Genomic DNA, 19,936 nt, shown 5'->3' with positions numbered 1-19,936 from the left:
CATTCTGACCAAAGGAAACAATGTTACTTGACAATACTTTCTTGAATACATTATATATTTAAAATACAATGAGGTTTTTAACCAAATTGGCACGCAGCAGCATTGCTCACAGCTCCACCAAATTGAGGTCTATCTTTAGGGTTCAAAATTAGGTTGATTACAGAAAACATAAAAATTACTTAAATAAAAGTGTGGCAATAATAAATTTAATCACTAAAACCAAAATTCTTCATTAAAAAACAAACACGTACTTCCACAACAGAATACAATTATCGCGTTAATTATTACGCTTATATCGCAAAAAATAAGCAGAATTTGGCTTCGAATGATGCCATAAAATCAATAAAAGATTTGGAAAACAAAACTCAATGGACAACCAGAGTCTCAAAGACCAAAAGTTCTGGTCAGGTGTCGCTGCAGCGCTGTAGGGAATCGCTAGCAAACCCAGTCGCAGGATGGACATAAGTCACTGCGTCCAAATTTTTACTCTCGGAAGTACGAAAGCATTACACCCCATCTAAACGAGTGCAAAACGTCATTGCGGCTTGCCCAGTTAAAACACGGACGTTTGCACTGGGTAACTTCTTAAGTAAATTGCCGGTCTTCGGACAGTGTACTCTCGATGGCCGTCACTAGAAGTGAGAATGTAAGAAGCTGCTAGGAAAAGAAAACCTAAAGGACAGCAGCTGGATTCGAAACCACTGCGCTAATCTCTTCCCAAGTGTTTCTGTTATCATGCTATATCAGGTGGACAGAGGATTTGCTTGCTCATCTTGTTGAAAGTTATCTCTTGTTAATGATATTTCTTGTTAATGTTATCTTCTGCAAAGGTTTCATGTTTTAGCGAGGTATTTTAAAGGCACTCTATGTTACAGTAAACTATTTTTAAGAATATTGTCTGGGATCATTCTAAAAATTAACTTATTTAGTAACATTAATCAAGTTCATCATTGGATACTCAATGGTGTACCATTATATTAAAGAAAAAAATAATAACAAATCTTACAACCCCTAAAGCTCACCCAAAATAAAATTCAAAAATAATAATAATAAGGCGGCAGTGAGATCAACAAATTTTTAGAAATTTATTCTAAGAAGGCTGAAAATTTATTAGAAAACACAAGATTCTGAAACAGATTCATTCAGCAGTTAAGAAACGCCATTTTTATTTGATGTTTTCACAACATAAATCACTTTTCTGTCACTAAATCTTTTCCAATGCTAACAGAAAGATTTTCTATCCAACTGATAATATAATTCATAAGTAAATAGCAGTATTTAATATAATTAATAGACGGAGAGTTCTAAATACTTGTTCGTTAAGAGATATAAAAGAAAGTTAAATGCCAAAAAGTTATCATTAAGAACTTCAAAGAACTAGCCGACATAATTAAAAGAACAGATCTTCCAGAACAAATTGAGCTATGTGATTCGATATGTCAGAGAAATTGTGCTACTAATAGCTTCCACTTAATTAATTATATTATAAATAAATCATCGGATCAATTCAAATTTCAAAAAATATTATTTTTCAGTTCTATTTCAAAAGTGAATTATGTAAATCGGTGAGAAATTCATCATTCAATATTGATTTATTTAAAATATATAATACAGGATTGTTTTTAATTATATATCACAACATTACAGGTTCATTTAGTTTGTTTCTTAATTTCCCTAACTGCCTACATCTAATTTTTAATTAGTTTTATTTAATTAGGATTTTTCCTGACGGCAAATTTTAATTTCATTCACTGTAAGGTTAGGCGGAAGTATACGAGGTGTGTTCAAAAAGTAACGGGAATTTTCGTTTTTTGAAAAAAATATTTATTTATTCATCTACATTAATATTGTCGCCTTCAAAGTAGTCCCCTTCGCATACAATACACTTGTGCCAGCACTTTTTTCCAATCCTCGAAACACTTCTGAAACTCGATCTTTGTGATAGCTTTCAGCGATTCGCTTTTAATGTCATCTATGCTTGTAAAACGACGGCCTTTTAATGTTCTCTTTATGTTTGGAAATAGAAAAAAGTCACATGGAGCCATGTGTGGCGAATATGGAGGCTGGGGCATCGTTAAAGTTTTGTTTTTGGCCAAAAATTCACGAACAAGCAATGAAGTGTGAGCAGGTGCATTATCGTGGTGCAAAATCCATGAATTGTTTTGCCACAAATCCGGGCGTTTTTTTCGGATTGCTTCACGCAAACGGCGTTGAACTTGTAGGTAGTACTCCTTATTGATTGTTTGACCTTGTGGCAAGAATTCATGATGCACTATGCCATTAAAATCGAAGAACACAGTGAGCATAACCTTCACATTCGACCGCACTTGTCGAGCCTTTTTCGGTCTTGGCGATCCAGAATGCCTCCACTGGGACGATTGAGCCTTAGTTTCGACATCATATCCGTAAACCCATGTTTCGTCACCTGTTATAACACGTTTCAGTAGATCCGCATCGTTGTCGACTTCATTGAGTGACTCTTGAGCAACTTCCATTCTCCGCTGTTTTTGTTCGAAATTCAACAATTTTGGAACAAATTTTGCTGCCACACGTTTCATACCCAAAACATCCGAAAAAATTTCATGGCATGAGCCAATTGATATGGCAACATCATCAGCGACTTCTCTGATTGTGATTCGGCGATCGTTCATAACCATTTCTTTCACTTTTTTCACGTTTTCATCGGTTGTTGATGTGCTTGGACGTCCAGGTCGTTCGTCATCTTCAACGTTTTCGCGGCCATCTTGGAAACGCTTATACCACTCGTAAATCCTTGTTTTACTCATAGCAGACTCACCATATGCCTTTATTAACATTTCACACACTTTATTTCATTTTTTACGCAAAATTTAATACAAATTCTTTGATCCATTTTTTTTAACAAACAAAAATCGCCAAGCTCGAAAAACACGTCTAACTTTAACGGCTGCCACTTAAGAAGTAAACAATGAATATTACTGAAAATTTTATCGTACTTCAGGGGCATGTGTACCAACATAATAAAAAAAAAAATTTTACAATCAGACTCTCCAGACCCGCGAAATTTAAAAATTCCCGTTACTTTTTGAACACACCTCGTATATCAAACTTTAGATTTGGAATCTAATTTATGGCTCCCCGACTCCGGAAAAATGGATTTTTAAAAAAATGGTTTCTCTCTGGGTGTAAACCAAAATTTCTCAAAACCTTTGTAGGAATCAGAAACATTTTATTGTAGATTGAACCTTTTCAATTGGCCTGACAGCGACCTAGCGATCAAAATTTGTCAATCAAAGGTATCAATTTAATTGAGATTTTTTGTTAATTGCGATAAAATGGATCTATTGAAAAATGCTGGACGTCACAGTTTTCTCAAAGAATAAAAATTATATGATAACCTTTTAAACGTTATACGTTGTTCATAATGTTCAAGTTCAATAGCATTAGAAAACTACAATATCATCCGAAAATTCAGTTCTTTACTACATGTTCTTGCGGTAAATGAGAAGGTGGCGCAATTATTCCTGAAGGCCCTACACAACAGACCAAGGGGACTCTACCATCGTCCCTGCTTTACCACAACCACCACGAAAAACCTTTCCTCAGCTCGTGAATCTGGGGAGACAGAACTCCAGCGGGCTGATTCACGATCCTGTGGTACCATTTCGTAGAGATTCTGTCTCATATTTTGAAGGCCTAGAATGGTCACTGGCCCAGCCATGCCCAGCTCATGACTTATGGTTTCTCTAAACACCCTCCTGGTGTCAGGCTTGGGCTTACTACACCATTCCAAGTGAGACGGTTTTCCGTACACGTCCCCTATTAGTCGCCTCTTACGACAGGCAGGGGATACCGTGGTACTATTCTCGCCCGGTCCCACACGGAGAGTTCTTTACTACAGCCCTAAAAGACGGATTTGATATCCTTCCCATACGGAATGACGGTTCGGTTTTTTATATCCTTAAATATAAGACAAGGGTTAGGCGCTACAGTAGCCGAGCGGTTAAGAGGAAAGACCTGCGAAGCTAATATGTATTGTGGTACTGGGTTCGATTCCCTGTGTTTAGGCCTTGGATTTTACTTAATGGTTAATAAAAGAAGAAATTTACAGCAAAGTATGTTTGCAAGTTGTCTCCGTCCACGACATCTAATAGGTAGCTGGACGTAAAACCCACCTGAAAAAGTAGGCGATTACTTAACTTATTCAAAACGGTTTCAAAATATTTCTTAATTCATAGTCTTCACACTCAAAAGTCAAACTCCACTACCTGTCTTCTTACATCATACACCTATCCCACCAGTCGACCATGTGCGGTACCTTGGAATGTATCTAGACAAGAGACTTAAACGTACCGAACTAAACAAACGATACAAACTTCTAGCCAGACTACTCGACGAAACGCTCAAAACTCTCACTACAGAACAAACGACGACTCTATACAGCTCTTCTAACACCAATATGGACTTACGGACTCGAACTTTACAGAACAGCTAAAAAATCCAACATCAATAGACTGCAAACTCTCCAATCTAAAATACTCCGTCGCATATTAGATGCTCCATTCTATCTTAGCAACCACACAATTCATACAGATCTCCAAATTCCACTCATCTCCAAAATTCGATATAAAAATTTTCACCAAAAACTCTCACTTCATCACAACCTTTTAGCTGCAAACTTATCTTCAATTACGCTACCCTCCAATCCTCGAAGACGACTGAGGCGCCGTTGGCCCCGTGACCAACTGGGTGACTAATGGCAGCCATCACTGGATGACCGTCATTCACGTCTGACGCGCTATTTATATAAACTTATCTCATTTACTTATTGTACCCTGAAGGTACAGGTGTAAATTTCAATAAAAGGATAAATAAATAAAAATATTTCTATATTTTCATTTTATTTTTTCCCAAATTCTTGTTGAACTTAGCGTTAGTCTACACAACTTATTTGGGATAAACTCTTTTCAGAATTATTGGATTGTAAAGACTCTTGGCGAGAGATACAAATACTCGGCAAAAAATAAAAAACTTGACTGAAATTTGCCTTATTCTTTTCTTCCTATTGGTTTAACGAATCAGACACCAAAAAACAATGAACAATATTGATATTAATATTCCTATTATCGGTAAGAAATTGTAAAGATCGAATTAAAGGTTTCTGGCTCCGCTAAACAAGAAATGGTTATGAAATTCATGAAAACATTGTCGGCCAAATTACTTAACTTAAGTCATCCTTAGAAAATTTAACTGATGCGGTTAAATTTTAAGATTTAATTCCAGTATAATTCTTTGTAGCAAAAGGCTGGCGAAAGAGCTGCTAAAGTTTTCAGCTTCTAAAGTTTTTGTAGATATTCAAATTAGAACTGAAAACAAATGGAAAAGTTTTTAGTCAATAAAATAACTATATTATATATAAATTTAGAACAATATTTAGGTAAAAGTTTTATATAAGCCTAAAATATATTAGCATACCTCCAAGTAAATAACTTTTACCATATAATCTACAGAACTTGTGAACTAAACTTTGAGATGAACTGTCAAAAACATTGTGGATAAACTGTTCTTAGTGGAATAGTATTTTAAAATCCCCTCTACCGCCCCCCCAAAAAATCCATCCAATGAGGCTGAGTTTTACCATCTTTCGTACCAACCCATCATCAGCAAAGGACATTCCTTTTGTGCAAAAGTTTGTGTTGTAGAAGAAGTGAAATATGTCGTTAGAATTTGTCTAATAAAATTATTTGATTATTCTACCAAATGTTGTTATAACCTTCACGAAGCTTTGCGCTAATCTTCTAATTACTTTATGTACTGTAAATTAAATTAAAGCTAACCTCCATTCAAAACTTGCGCTACAATCTTATACAGATTTACATTGCTAATCTTAACCAATTAGCTTTAACTGACTTCATTACTTTCCTACTAGCAGTGTGGGGTGGTTATATTCGTATGGAAGGTATTAAAAGAGGTTAGGTTATATTAGAATCAATTAACTGCGTTGAATGACTAAGGGGTTAGATTGGGGAAGTTGTTTGCGATTTCAGTGCGTATATCTGTAGTAGGTAATACCACTTATTATCAAGAATTATAAAATTTGTTCCGTATTTTGGGCAGGTGTGCGGTAGCGTTATTAAATATTATTTAATTATAGTTATTAAAGCAGTACCAAATATTTACATTATTTTGTGCCAAATATATATTTATATTTCACCTGCCTTAATAATGGTTCTTGTTTCTTCTCCGAATTAAGACCTTTTTATTTTTATAAACTAGAATTAAAAAAAAATGACTTTTTACTTGTTAATATTTGTTAAAGTATTTTTTAGAAATATTAAAATACAGGCATATTAATCCATCCTTTATCAATTACGAAGATTGGATTAATGGCTAAATCTGTTTGATAATCCCTTAAACTCGACAATGATACAACTGATAGCGGCTACTGGACCTTTGAGCTCATTCTACAATACAAAGTCTGCACTAACCTAAAGTTGTTGTCAAGTGCAGAATGAATTTAAAAAAAATAAAATAACGTAACTTATTATTTAAATTACTGTTGTTTATTTTTGGTGACTGATTCATAGTTTCAATAGTATGAAAAAATAACTGCCAATTGCAGTCATTATATATTTTTATTATGCCGAGGTTTCGACCTAGGGTCTAGGTCATCTTCAGGGCTGTGGAACATCCAGTGTGTTAACAAAAATTATATTACAATGAATATGTATAATGTAACGTAATTTACAAAATTATTTACCTAATTGACAATGTATGTAATATTTTACATTATTAAAGGTTGGTATGTCTTCTGTCTTGTCTGCTCATGGACTGAGTGTGATCGGTCTGTGATATGTGTTAGGTTGTGTGGAAGTCAGTGTTGCCAATTGTCAAGTATTTTGTAGTAAGTTTGCGAATATGTTGTTTAAATTGTTCGTGTCAGTTTTGAAATTTAAACTGTTTTCTGTCTTAGATATGTATATCATTTCTAGCACTTTCCTTTTTTTGTGTATTGGTTTCTGATTTAAGTATCTTTGTGTTTGGGGAAATCGAAAGTATGATGATTTTCTGTGGTTACACGTTTTTACTGCCTTTTAACCTGCAGATTTTTTTTATTTTGATTGTTAAAAGTACAATTTTTTGATGTTTTCTAATTTAAAAACACTTTGGATCTTGTCCTTAAAAGTCTTTGGGCTCGTGTTTGTTTAAAAAATGGTTTAGCCTAAACTCAAAATTGACAGTTTAAAGTTAGAATTTCGTTTTTGGTAATGCCAAGGTTCCGTGTAATCGCTTTGCAAGGGCAGATTTCTTGAAAACAGTTCCAAAAGTTTTCTTTAAACCGCTCGAATATAAATGATTCATAAATTTAATCTCAATCTTCCCCAAAAAAATTCAATTTAAAGCATTTCTGGGAATGGGTAATAGTTTTACGCTACTCCCTAAAATGCTATATTGAATATTATAAAGCGCCGTAATCCACGGATATATTAATTTATAATATTGTCAAGCGATATATTCTTAAATACATAATTTCGACTATGAAAACTATTCTGTTATCCAAATTGTAAATTACTGGAATTTGGTTTACCGCAAATTTCTCCAAAATCACTTCAGCTCTTGTCTTTAAATTCAGAATATATTAAAGCTATGATTTGAAATGCTATTTGATCTGAATTTTGGGCAGATTTTGGGGAGAATGAGGTTGACTCCCCCATTTTACAGCGTCATTTTCTAAATATTAAATTGTAAATACTAAAGATTGTGAATTATTAGTTAGCATTTAATGCAGATTATAAATTAAAAGTACGAATGCAATCCGTGGGCACGAAGAATACTTAGTACGCAGCTTTACAGTCTGGATTGTGCCATGGCGTTCCTAACTAACTTTCACCTTATCCCTCTAGCTGGTCACGTCTATCGCCTTGAAAGTCCTCTTTAACCTCCTGGAGCCATCGTTCATACAGGTGGGCTAATCTTTTTCTCGCTGAATACCGCTACTGCAGTGGATTCAACCAATCGAAAATAGGTTCTTTATAAATTAAGTTACATAAATTATCTTTATAATACGAGGTGTGGTTATTAAATAACGAGACTATTGTTGTAAAACATTTTATTTTAAGTTTAAAAATATTTAGTTATTATCACCTTCAATATACACCCCTCCCCTATCCCTACAACGCTCCATGCGAATTTACCATTGTTCGAAACAGTGCTGGAAGTATTTTTCTGTCAGCTCCTGCATGACGCGTGCCGCTTTTTCTTTCACAGTTTCAACGGACTGAAATCGTGTTCCTTTTAATGCAGATTTGACTTTGGCGAACAGATAAAAGTCACATGGGGCCAGGTCAGGCGAATAAGGCGGATGAGGCCTAAAACTGGGATGTTGTACTTGGCTAGAAACGTCTTGATAGACAATGCAGTGTAAGCCGGTGCGTTGTCTTGATGGAGAACCCCGTGACTTGTTCTTTCACAAATCGGCTCGTTTTTTCCTTACTCTTTCACGGAGTTGAGCAAGTACTTCAGGGTAGTAATGTTGAATAATTATAATCAATATTTTCATCCGTTTTGGACGTGGAAGGGCGACCCGGGCGGTCATCATCTCCGACGTCTTCTCGCGGCCGTCTTGGAAACGCTTGAACCACTCAAAAACTTGGGCACGTTATAAACATTCATCGTCATAAACTTCTTTTAATAGTAAAAGATAAGTTTCAGCAGCGGTTTTATCTAGTTTTGATGTGAAATTGCACGACAATTCGTTGTTCTACTATCATGGTTTCGGCAAAACGAAACTAGCACCTCTTACACAAACGACGGTTTCGATCAAACAGATTTCTCTACAAGCACGTGAGACGCTGCAATCGAAAGAGAAGGCTTTACGCTGCACAGCTGTCGGTCGTTAGGATTTGGCGCATGCATAGTTCTTCTGTAGCAGAAACAGGCTCGTTGTTTAATAGCCACACCTCGTATTGCATGAATCTCGCTGTTTTTTTTTTTTTTTTTCTAGTAACTCCAGGTACTTATAAATACTTTCAATAAATGTACATATTTATGTTTTATATTATATATGCGAACATTATGAAGGTATTAATGGCAAATTACCGTATTTCTTACAATCTGCATTACATTGAAAATTATTAGTGACAGGTTGATTTGAAAACGAATGATTTGTTCCTGTCCGTTGTTGAGTTAGTGTCCTAGTTCTTGATCTGCTAAATGGGAGGCACCATTGTTTTTGTATTAAAAAAAAGTACAAATAAATCAGCTTAAAAATGGGAGTGGCTGATAGAAGTCCGCAAATAAGGAGGGTTTACAATCTCTCTCCTTCTCTCTCTGCAGTGTGCTTGAATCTATTACCATCCATGGATCAACGAATGATCCATTTTGTTCACCTCTCTTCCCAATTTAGTAATCCATATACTTGTTACATTTCCCTTCCTCCTCGCTTTGTGTATATTACGTACATATCCCCACATAGCCAGCAATAAATACAGATATTAACAGTTACAAGAACGGAGAGAAAGGTTATAAAAAATTAAAGAGCATGTATGTACATAATTTGAGGAGATATGTACTCATTTTTCAGTATCCTACATCGAGAGTACAGAGTACTTGCAGTATTAATGCTACAGAAATAATAAGAAACCTTTTATTAAGCATGTTATACTTGGTGCAGTGAACTTGCTTGGAGTAATTGATTATGTAAATGGCATTCTAATTACTGGTAGACTCTCCTTTCATTTTTTTTTATTTAAAAAAAAATCTGGTTTGACCGCTCAGAATGCACAAAATGCACTTCAAAGTGCACAAAATGAATTTTTAAAGAAAACATGAATAATAACATTAAGTAATGAGGTTCTTCTGATAGTTTTGGACTTTTCTTCGAACTTTTGAATTTATCTCGTTATCTAACAGTCACACCTCGTATGTTTGCTAGTCGCCTCCGTCCACGACACCTAATTTGGTAGTTGGACGTAAAGCCCGCCTGAAAAAAAATAGGCAATTACTTTACAATTAGGGAAAGTATTCTTCTTTCTCGTGCGGATACTATCTTCAAATCGATTCCGATTCTGAACTCGCAAAACAAGAATTCATTTCCGCACTCGTCACTCCAATAACTACTCCACTTTAGTTAACAGAGTAGCTAATTTGTTGGTATCTGGTTTTAGTTGTATGGGAAATTTGCAATACTAAAAGCTGGAGGTAACGTCGTACCATGAATTTTTGTAGCATTCATAGAAAAAGAGGAATTCTCAGCCTTCAACTTGTGGGATTGAGTCACAAGATTTAAAGAATTTTCAAAAGGGTTAGGAAGCCCTGGAATTAGGTGCTGGATAAATTTAGCGCAATCAAACCGTTAAGAAAAGGTTCGTATGAGTTTTCTATTAACCATTGCAAATAATTGTTGTTATCTTAAGAAAAAAGACAAATAATTACTAAATTTTCTATAATCACCTATCGAGTACTTATTAAGCAGGCTCATTTAGATAAGAGTACAAGCCATAATCGCTACTATCATCAATTATATTTTTCATAATCTTTTTATTTTTGTTTACAACCAAATATACGTATAAATATGTTGTAACAAATTGAAATCGTCAGTGTATTTTTGTGGCTCCTATTGTTACGTGGAAAATTTCAAAAAAAAAAAAATAATAATGTATCTGCCTAGTGCATTCAGTTTACTGTGTTGCGCGGTCGCATTAATCAATGGTGATGGAGTTGATGACATTATCGACGAGATTTTGTACGAAGGTGAACAGTATTTAAAAGACAACCATCTAGAAATTGTACAAATACCGGATGTAAATGTAACATATGATAATGTAAAACTGGATGGTACAGTTTATAATGGATTTATTAATGGTAAAAATGGTAAATTACAAAATACTACAACATTAAGAAGAATTGATGATGCTAAAATTGATTTTATTGGTGATGATCAAATGATTTTAAGATTGAATGTTTCATTTGCTTCACTTTCTGTACATTATGATGTGTTCAACTTTAAATTATGTAAGTACCTTTTGTTTAAAAAAAAAATTTTTTTTTATGTATACAATTTTAGTGGTGTTCATTCAGTAGAAAATTTGTTTTTTAAATCTCAGAGATAGCTTTATTATGAGCTAGATGACGTTCTGAACACGGCTGAACATCGCAGGTCATAGTTAAAATTTATTCAATCTGGGTTTTTGTGAAAAAAATTACAGATATAAAGGAGGATTTGCCCTACATTTTAAAGTAAATTTGGGAATTTTATCTTTTATAAAAAAAGAGAAAAAAATGGTCAAAGTTGGGTGTTTTTGAACGTTACGCTTTTTCGTGCAGTTTTTGACGATCACAACTGACAGTTTTAATAAATAAATAAATAGCATAAAGTAAATTCAATGACATTAGGTAGAGTAGTGCGGTTCCAGCAGTTGCCAAAAAAAAAAAGAAAGGTTTGTCCGATAAGGGATAAGATTCTAATGGGGCGGCCCGAGGCCTACGCCACTGCGACCCCTTTGGATCTATTGTGGCTCCCCTACTCTAGAGCTCTCCCTCCAGACCTGTCCTTTTAATCAGACTCTTTATTCCTAAGTCTAGTGGTTCCCGAGTAAAGCTCACAGGCCTTGGTTTTTCCTCCCCGAGAAGTAAACATCCTTAGCCCAGACCAGCCCCTCACACTGACACAACACGTGTAGTGCCGTTTCCTCTTCCTCCTGACAGAACCTACAGAGGTTATCTGCCAGTCTTATATGTTACGATGCATTTGCTACTTGAGTCGGCAGTGGCCGGTTAATAGGCCTACAATTATCCTGATAACCACACGGCCTTGAACGGATTAAGTCGGCAGTCAGCTTTACATTGCCCCTAATGAACTCCTTCGCCTGTCTCCTTCGCCCAGTGCTTTAATAAGCTTGCTTGTATTAATGGCCCACTTTATTCAAAATTATACTTCGCAGTAAAATATCCTGTGTGTGAAAAATACTTGTTGATTAAGGATTATCTAATAATTGAAATAAAGTTGCTAGAGAATTAATTGAAAATTCACAAATTTAATCTAAAATTGCTAAATTAATAAATAGTTCATTTAATCCGTTGCCGCACACTTTTAATTTGATGATCGTGCTCAGAAACACACTTTTTTTTTCTCAATTGTTTATGACTGCCAGATGGAATCAAGTGTAAGTTGTATGTTTGGAAGTAAAAATTATCACATTTGGCCACGGTTTTTCCAAAAAACCTCTCGACGGCTATAACCGTCATTTGCTCATCATGTCATTTTTTCTCTTTCCAGAGCAAATGACGGCTATGACCGTCGTGACGACTATACAGCATTTGCTTTACTAATTCAATAATTAACAAGTGTATGCGTTAGTACACTTCGTACTAACGCTGTACTTTTTTTTATTAATTAAAATGTGCACGACGGCTATAGACGTCGTTTGCCTACATATCAACAAAGATCGGACGGCTATAGCCGTCATTTGCGGCAATGGGTTAAAGGTAAAAACCCGGTTACTGCCTTAAAATATTCCTTGTTTTAAACATCCTCGAATGTTTAAATTAACAGAAAGGATAATTGCACTCAATTAATGCTACACAGTATATTTTATTAATTTTTCACACTAGACTTGAAAGAACAGAACTAAACAGACGCTATCGACTACTTAAAAGACTCTTAGACGATAGATCAAAACTATCTCTGGACAACAAAAGACTGATTTATACTTCTAATTTGAAACCCATCTGGGCGTATGGAATAGAGCTGTGGAGTTCAACCAAACGCACAAATCTCCAAAGGATTCAATCTCAACAATCTAAAATACTTCGAACTATTGTACACGCTCCATTTTATGTCTCCAACCTAACTATACACATTGACCTTAACATTCCTTTTGTCACACAAGTTGTTGAAAACACGATACAGAAAACTTCACTTCAGCCTGCAACAATCTCATATAAATCCTCTAGCTAAAAATCTTGCTTCTAGAACTTTTCCTGACAACCCGGACAAGACGCCTTAAGAGGGAGTGGCCTCGTGATCTCCTCTCTAGTGAAGGGAGAGTGACTAATATTCTAATGTTTTGGAGTGTTACCACTCGTTTGCTTCAATTGTTATTCTGTTATCATTGTTACAAATAAACGCAAAAAAATAATTGTTATTATTATTTCTATTTTTAGGGATCGCTTCCAGTGAAGGGGGAGCCGATGTGAATATAGCTGACAATGAATTCCATCTGAAGATGGTGCTGCTGGACAATGATAAAGTTTGCAACGTGACAATCGCTGAGGCCTACGCTCTCAAATTTACTAGTATAGATCTCCACCTCTTACCTCCCAGTGTTTCGAATTATGTTAAAAACAAAATTTATAGTTCTTATTTAAGTTCACATCCTGATGTAATTCCATACGCTTTCAATCCAATTACGAGATCTTTTTTACAAACTTGTGCTAATTCTCTAGATGTTTGCTCTTACATAAAATTGTTGAGAAAATCACTAAGGCCATGAAAAGTTGTTATTGAAATTGATAAATAATGTAAATAAATGCGTAATAAATATGTTAAAGTTCTTATTTATATTTTTTAAAGCAAATTTTGAAAACACCAGCCAAAATTAAAAAAAACAAAAACTCAATCTGTTAGGAAAATCTCTAGACATTTTCTTTTGACAATTTATATAAAATTTATTAATTAAAACTTACAAACTTAAACTAAGGCGCCACTGTAGCCGAGCGGTTAGAGGCTAGACCCGCAAAGCTAAGATGTATTGCCGGTTAGTAGGTTCGATTCCCCCGGTCTAGGCCTTGGATTTTATTTAATGGTTAATAAAAGGAATTTACAGCAAACATGCTAGTCGCCTCCGTCCACGACACCTAATTGGTAGTTGGACGTAAAGCCCGGCCTGAAAAAATAGGCGATTACTTTACTTTACTTTTACTTACAAACTTAAACTAAAAAGCTAATTGAGTTCAACATTGTACTATGCGACAAAATGACTCCCAAGAAGAACGCTGGACGTCATAGTTCTCCCAGAACCACAGTGAAATTAATATTCTATGAAAACATTTTGAACTACAATGTATATACGTAACGTTCATAATGTTTAAATTCAAATAAAATCCTTTAATTTGCATTAAAAAACAACAATATCAACGGAAAATGCAGTTCTTTACTGCAGCCCTAAACGATGGACTTGATACCTTTTCCATACTGAATCACTGTTTGATTGTTTATATCCTTAAATATTAAACAGGGGTTAGACGCCACAATAGCAAGAGGAGAGACCTGCAAAGCAAAGATGTATTGTTGGTACTACGTTCAATTCCTGGGTCTAGGCGTTGGATTTAATTTAATGTTTAATTTAAAACTTAATTCAAACGTAGTAGTAAAAGTACGTTTGCTAGTTGTCTCCCACGTAAAGGCCAGCTGAAAAAAATAGGCATTATTTTACGTTATAAAACAGGGGTTAGAACTATACAATTCATTGAAGATGAAATATTTAGTAAGAATTCAAAGATCAATTTAAAAATGGCGCTTCTAGTTGACTGAATTTAGCTGACAGTTTTAATTCTTATCAATATCATACAGGTGATGGAATCATATTAAAACAGGATTTTAGAAAAAAAGTCTAACCCCCAATATTCCCCCAAAAACATGTTTAAACAAATTATTCTAGGAGATTTTTTTTAAAATAAATGTTGTATGCCTACAGTTCGATTTTATCCGTAGCAGTACGCGTGTTTATTTTTATTCTTGACCGGTTTCAGACCTTCATTCATTGTCAGGAGGTAGATTAACCAGTTTTGTGGAGAGAATTTCGATTTCACTAATGTTTCCACCTTGCACTACTCAGTCAGCAGCCAGTGTGATGCGAGATGGTGACGTAAATGAATGTAAGGGTAGTGAAACCCCACCACTCATCCACTCTAGCGTAGGGGTAGTGAAACCCCACCACTCATCCACTCTAGCCAGAGAGAAAGAGACAGCCCCCTCGGACGCAGAGAAGGGAGGCTTGGCGAATGTATATAAGAACGAGAGGAAAGTCAAAAAGAGATTCTATTCTGTAATTCTGTTCAAAGTCTTACACTTCAGTTGTACACATCGTTTAGCCACGTCAGTCAGTCTGTTCTGTTCTTGTAGTGTAAAGTATACAGTCCTTGGCAGTCAGTCATATACGAGGTGTGTTCAAAAAGTAACGGGAATTTTTAAATTTCGCGGGTCTGGAGAGTCTGATTGTAAAATTTTTTTTTTTATTATGTTGGTACACATGCCCCTGAAGTACGATAAAATTTTCAGTAATATTCATTGTTTACTTCTTAAGTGGCAGCCGTTAAAGTTAGACGTGTTTTTCGAGCTTGGCGATTTTTGTTTGTTAAAAAAAATGGATCAAAGAATTTGTATTAAATTTTGCGTAAAAAATGAAATAAAGTGTGTGAAATGTTAATAAAGGCATATGGTGAGTCTGCTATGAGTAAAACAAGGATTTACGAGTGGTATAAGCGTTTCCAAGATGGCCGCGAAAACGTTGAAGATGACGAACGACCTGGACGTCCAAGCACATCAACAACCGATGAAAACGTGAAAAAAGTGAAAGAAATGGTTATGAACGATCGCCGAATCACTATCAGAGAAGTCGCTGATGATGTTGCCATATCAATTGGCTCATGCCATGAATTTTTTTCGGATGTTTTGGGTATGAAACGTGTGGCAGCAAAATTTGTTCCAAAATTGTTGAATTTCGAACAAAAACAGCGGAGAATGGAAGTTGCTCAAGAGTCACTCAATGAAGTCGACAACGATGCGGATTTACTGAAACGTGTTATAACAGGTGACGAAACATGGGTTTACGGATATGATGTCGAAACTAAGGCTCAATCGTCCCAGTGGAGGCATTCTGGATCGCCAAGACCGAAAAAGGCTCGACAAGTGCGGTCGAATGTGAAGGTTATGCTCACTGTGTTCTTCGATTTTAATGGCATAGTGCATCATGAATTCTTGCCACAAGGTCAAACAATCAATAAGGAGTACTACCTACAAGTTCAACGCCGTCTGCGTGAAGCAATCCGAAAAAAACGCCCGGATTTGTGGCAAAACAATTCATGGATTTTGCACCACGATAATGCACCTGCTCACACTTCATTGCTTGTTCGTGAATTTTTGGCCAAAAACAAAACTTTAACGATGCCCCAGCCTCCATATTCGCCACACATGGCTCCATGTGACTTTTTTCTATTTCCAAACATAAAGAGAACATTAAAAGGCCGTCGTTTTACAAGCATAGATGACATTAAAAGCGAATCGCTGAAAGAGCTGAAAGCTATCACAAAGATCGAGTTTCAGAAGTGTTTCGAGGATTGGAAAAAGCGCTGGCACAAGTGTATTGTATGCGAAGGGGACTACTTTGAAGGCGACAATATTAATGTAGATGAATAAATAAATATTTATTTCAAAAAACGAAAATTCCCGTTACTTTTTGAACACACCTCGTAAATACATAAAGTCTCATCCTCGTATAGTAACATCTCTCTCATCCTCAACCATTACAATGAAGTTCGGAATCTATACACCAAACTGAAGTACCCCTGATGATGGAAGCAAGATTAACTAGGAGCTGTTTTCGAGGCGGTGAAAAACTGGTTAAAAACAAATTAGAAATTAGAAAAATGAGTCAAATACAACACCAACATCTTCAAGGAATAAAATCTGAATCCTTCTAACTGACCTTGCTAGAAAATGTAAGTGATACTTTGAATGGAAATTAGATGACAAGATGCAGATGTCATTATGGACAAATCACGTTTCTGTTAATGTCATTGTTGAACGATACCAATACTAATAAGGTTTCTATTCAAAATTAAATATGGCAATTCGTAATGCTATTCCACTACTTTTGGTTAGTCTGAGAAACTGAAGGACAATGTATATTTAAATATCTCATTAAAAAATAAAATTCTTAATACAAATCAGAGAATTTTAAAAATGATTTCAAACTAATGTTGAGGTTTTAGGTTCAATCAAGAAGAGGCTTCCATTATTGAAGGATTTACAGCAAACAAATGATTGTTATTATTATTTTTACATGGTGCTATTATTGTAAATGATTTGTGCATTATGTTTTAACACTAATTACTAAGCAAAAAACAATTATAAAGCAATTCGAATAAGTCTTGCTCCTTTGTAAACTTTAATAAGTTTAAATAAATAACTGACTGCAAAGTAAATGAAACTCATTTCCGTTCAGATTATCAGCATAGCAGTCAGTCTAGGTGTCCTGGTAGCTAAACTTAGACTCTGCCATTAACAGAGAACGCTCGGGAATGTTTCATTAATGTTGATGAACATAAAAGATAGTTTATTTAAAGAACTGCATTAAAAATGGCGAATTTTATTATAATCACAGTTGAATTATTTCTATTTTTTTGCTACTAAAAGTAGAATTTTTGTTTTTGGCTAAACTTGTAAGAAGAATTTCGACTTACAAATAAGAAATCAGCAGCTTCCGTTAAGGCTCACAAGACTGAGGTCTATCCAGAATATTTGTTATAAAAAATAAGAAATCGTTTAAACTAGTCGGCTGTAAACATCTTCTATTTCAGCATGCGAATGCAGATTTATTAGACAAAGCATGAATTGCATACCCTACGAATAAAGTTTGAGATTTGAAGGATTAAACTCAGTTGTGATTACTATTTGATACTATTGGGAATCGAATGAGAGATCAAGGGCGCTTTTAATACCTCTATCATTCCAAAATCAATAAAAAAAACATTTGTCAAATCATAAAGTTCTATTCCTTTCCAGGGCCAGGTCAGAAAACTTTTTCGGCATTTCAGGAAAAGCTTAATATTGCTTTCATATTTTGTTTACGATATAGTCAGGTGGAAAATGAAAATTAGTCCTTAATTAATTATTGTGGATGACAGAGATTTTGGCTTTAATTGATAAAGAAACTGTAACGGATATTGGAAGTTCAAGGGGTTTTTAGGACATTTCTGCAGTGGAGCTTAAGTTAAGGTAAATAAAGGCAGAGGATCGCACTTACAAATAATACCATAAGTTTCTGTAAATGAATAAATAATAATAATAATAATAATATGGGTTGAAGGGAAGGGATTAGCTATGAGGTTAGCATACTGGACTCCCACGCGGAGGTCCCGGGTTCGAATCCAGCAGCTGACCCTTAGATTTTCTCTTCCTAGGAGCTTCTTACAGCTCACTGTCCGGTGATGGACAGTGTTGTCTGTAACGAGAGAACACTGTCCGGAGGCCGGCAGTGCACTGGAAAAAGCTCCGGGCGCTAATAACCTCAGCTGTTGATGCGCCCAAAAAAAAAAAAAAAAAAATATGGGTTGTTACGACAATAAGCTGGCTGAGAGCGAACCAAGCGGTGTGTGGATCGTATCTACGCAGGATCAACAAAGTCCTCTCCTCTTTGCGTAGATTGCAATGAGGAGGAGGATTTCAAACATATAATAATGATATGTCCACGTTATGTAGTAGAAAGGAAACGTATGTTTGACGACTTATATCGGGTATTTAGATGCACCATTACACTACGAAGACATAATATTCTCCAGCAACATCTATGTGCTTAAATCTATAGCAGAGCAAGAAAAAAAATATGAATGTATTTAAAAGTTATAGCCGATTAGAATGAATGGAAGAAAATGATTAGAGAAGGATTACGTGATTTTAATTTCGGTTAAGCTATAAGGATGGCAGGAATATAGAGTACTGAACCATCCATTAGCTGTAGTTTATGCAAATAGTTGTATATAGTAGAGGGATGAATGTGTGAAGCGAATGTAATATATTTATAAGTAAGAATGGAGAGTGAGTGATATTATAGTGATAAGCATCTAGACAATGCTGGCTGTATGGCGAAAGCCAATGCTGGCTGTATGGCGAAAGCCAATGCCAAAAAATAGAAAAAAAAAATAATAATAATAAGGGAAGGGATTAGCTATGCGGTTAGCGTATTGGATTCCCACGCGGAGGTCCCGGGTTCGAATCCAGCTGCTGACCTTTAGATTTACTCTTCCCAGGAGCTTCTTACAGCTCGGTGATGCACAGTGCTGTCTATAACAAGAAAACACTCTCCGGAGGCCAGCAGTGCACTAAAAAAAGCTCCAGGCGCCAATAACCTTAGATGTTGACGCGCCTAAATCATTAGAATAATAATAATAGTAAATAAATAAATAACTGTTTATGTTTTAAATAAAATTTTATAGAGTTCATTCGGCAAGGCATCTCCAGACATGTTCCCATGGCCACTATTTTACGAACACGATACAGATAATATTCGGCCATCATTCGGAGGAATTCGTTGGGATAAATTTAACTGAAAAAAGAAAAAGAAAAACTGAAGATACACAACAGCTGAAGCCCACCCAGATAGAATAATAACTCTACACTATTTGTAGCCGGTTGTGAGAAAAGGCCAACTGAAAATTTTGAACGAGTTAAGTGCCTGACCTATTTCTCTTCAATAAAGTTTGCTGTGGAGAGAGTTCTTGTCGTACAACGGGGTGCGAGGAGAGGGGTTGAAAGAGAAAGAACAGCGGCAATGAAAAGTGATATATGAGACTAAAGATTGCTGTTGTAGGACTGTCCTTGGCGAATACTAGAGGCGTTACTACAATAGCAAATAAGGAACTCACAGACAATATATGTTGGCAATTTAAGGAATGAATTGTAGATAATACTTGGACACAATTTTGGGTAGAAATAAAACTGTTGTGTCAAACAATAATGAGCAATCAATAGGTTGTTTTTTTTTTTTTTAATTAAAATTAGTTCTTTTAAAACAAAAAGTCGAAGGAAATTTCAAGTTACAATTTGATCTTTTGTGGTTTTTTAATATATTCAAAAGGGAATGCCCAAACCATTTTCTTTTAGCCAGTTAAGCGCATTTGACGGGTGTACACGTCAAACCAAATCTCTATTACGGTGCGTTCAACGTGTATACTCGTT

At 35.3% G+C, this 19,936-nt stretch overlaps 2 protein-coding genes across 4 annotated transcripts in view; one reads left to right on the top strand and one right to left on the bottom strand.

Moving 5' to 3' along the window:
- Nucleotides 1–19,936, bottom strand: part of Cad99C (cadherin 99C) — a 474,090-nt gene that overhangs the window by 219,513 nt on the left and 234,641 nt on the right. The window lies entirely within an intron of this gene.
- On the top strand, nucleotides 10,570–13,522 carry LOC141457931 (uncharacterized). The gene is made up of 2 exons (XM_074135325.1): nucleotides 10,570–10,992; nucleotides 13,144–13,522. Exons 1-2 carry the CDS (start codon nucleotides 10,635–10,637, stop codon nucleotides 13,470–13,472), a joined length of 687 nt encoding a protein of 228 aa, XP_073991426.1. The 5' UTR covers nucleotides 10,570–10,634; the 3' UTR covers nucleotides 13,473–13,522.

Source organism: Rhodnius prolixus, unplaced genomic scaffold (genome assembly GCF_049639745.1).
Source record: "Rhodnius prolixus isolate KJV_2025 unplaced genomic scaffold, Rpr scaffold_5, whole genome shotgun sequence".
Taxonomy (NCBI): Eukaryota; Metazoa; Arthropoda; class Insecta; order Hemiptera; family Reduviidae; genus Rhodnius; species Rhodnius prolixus.
This window is presented reverse-complemented; position numbering and strand designations above follow the sequence as displayed.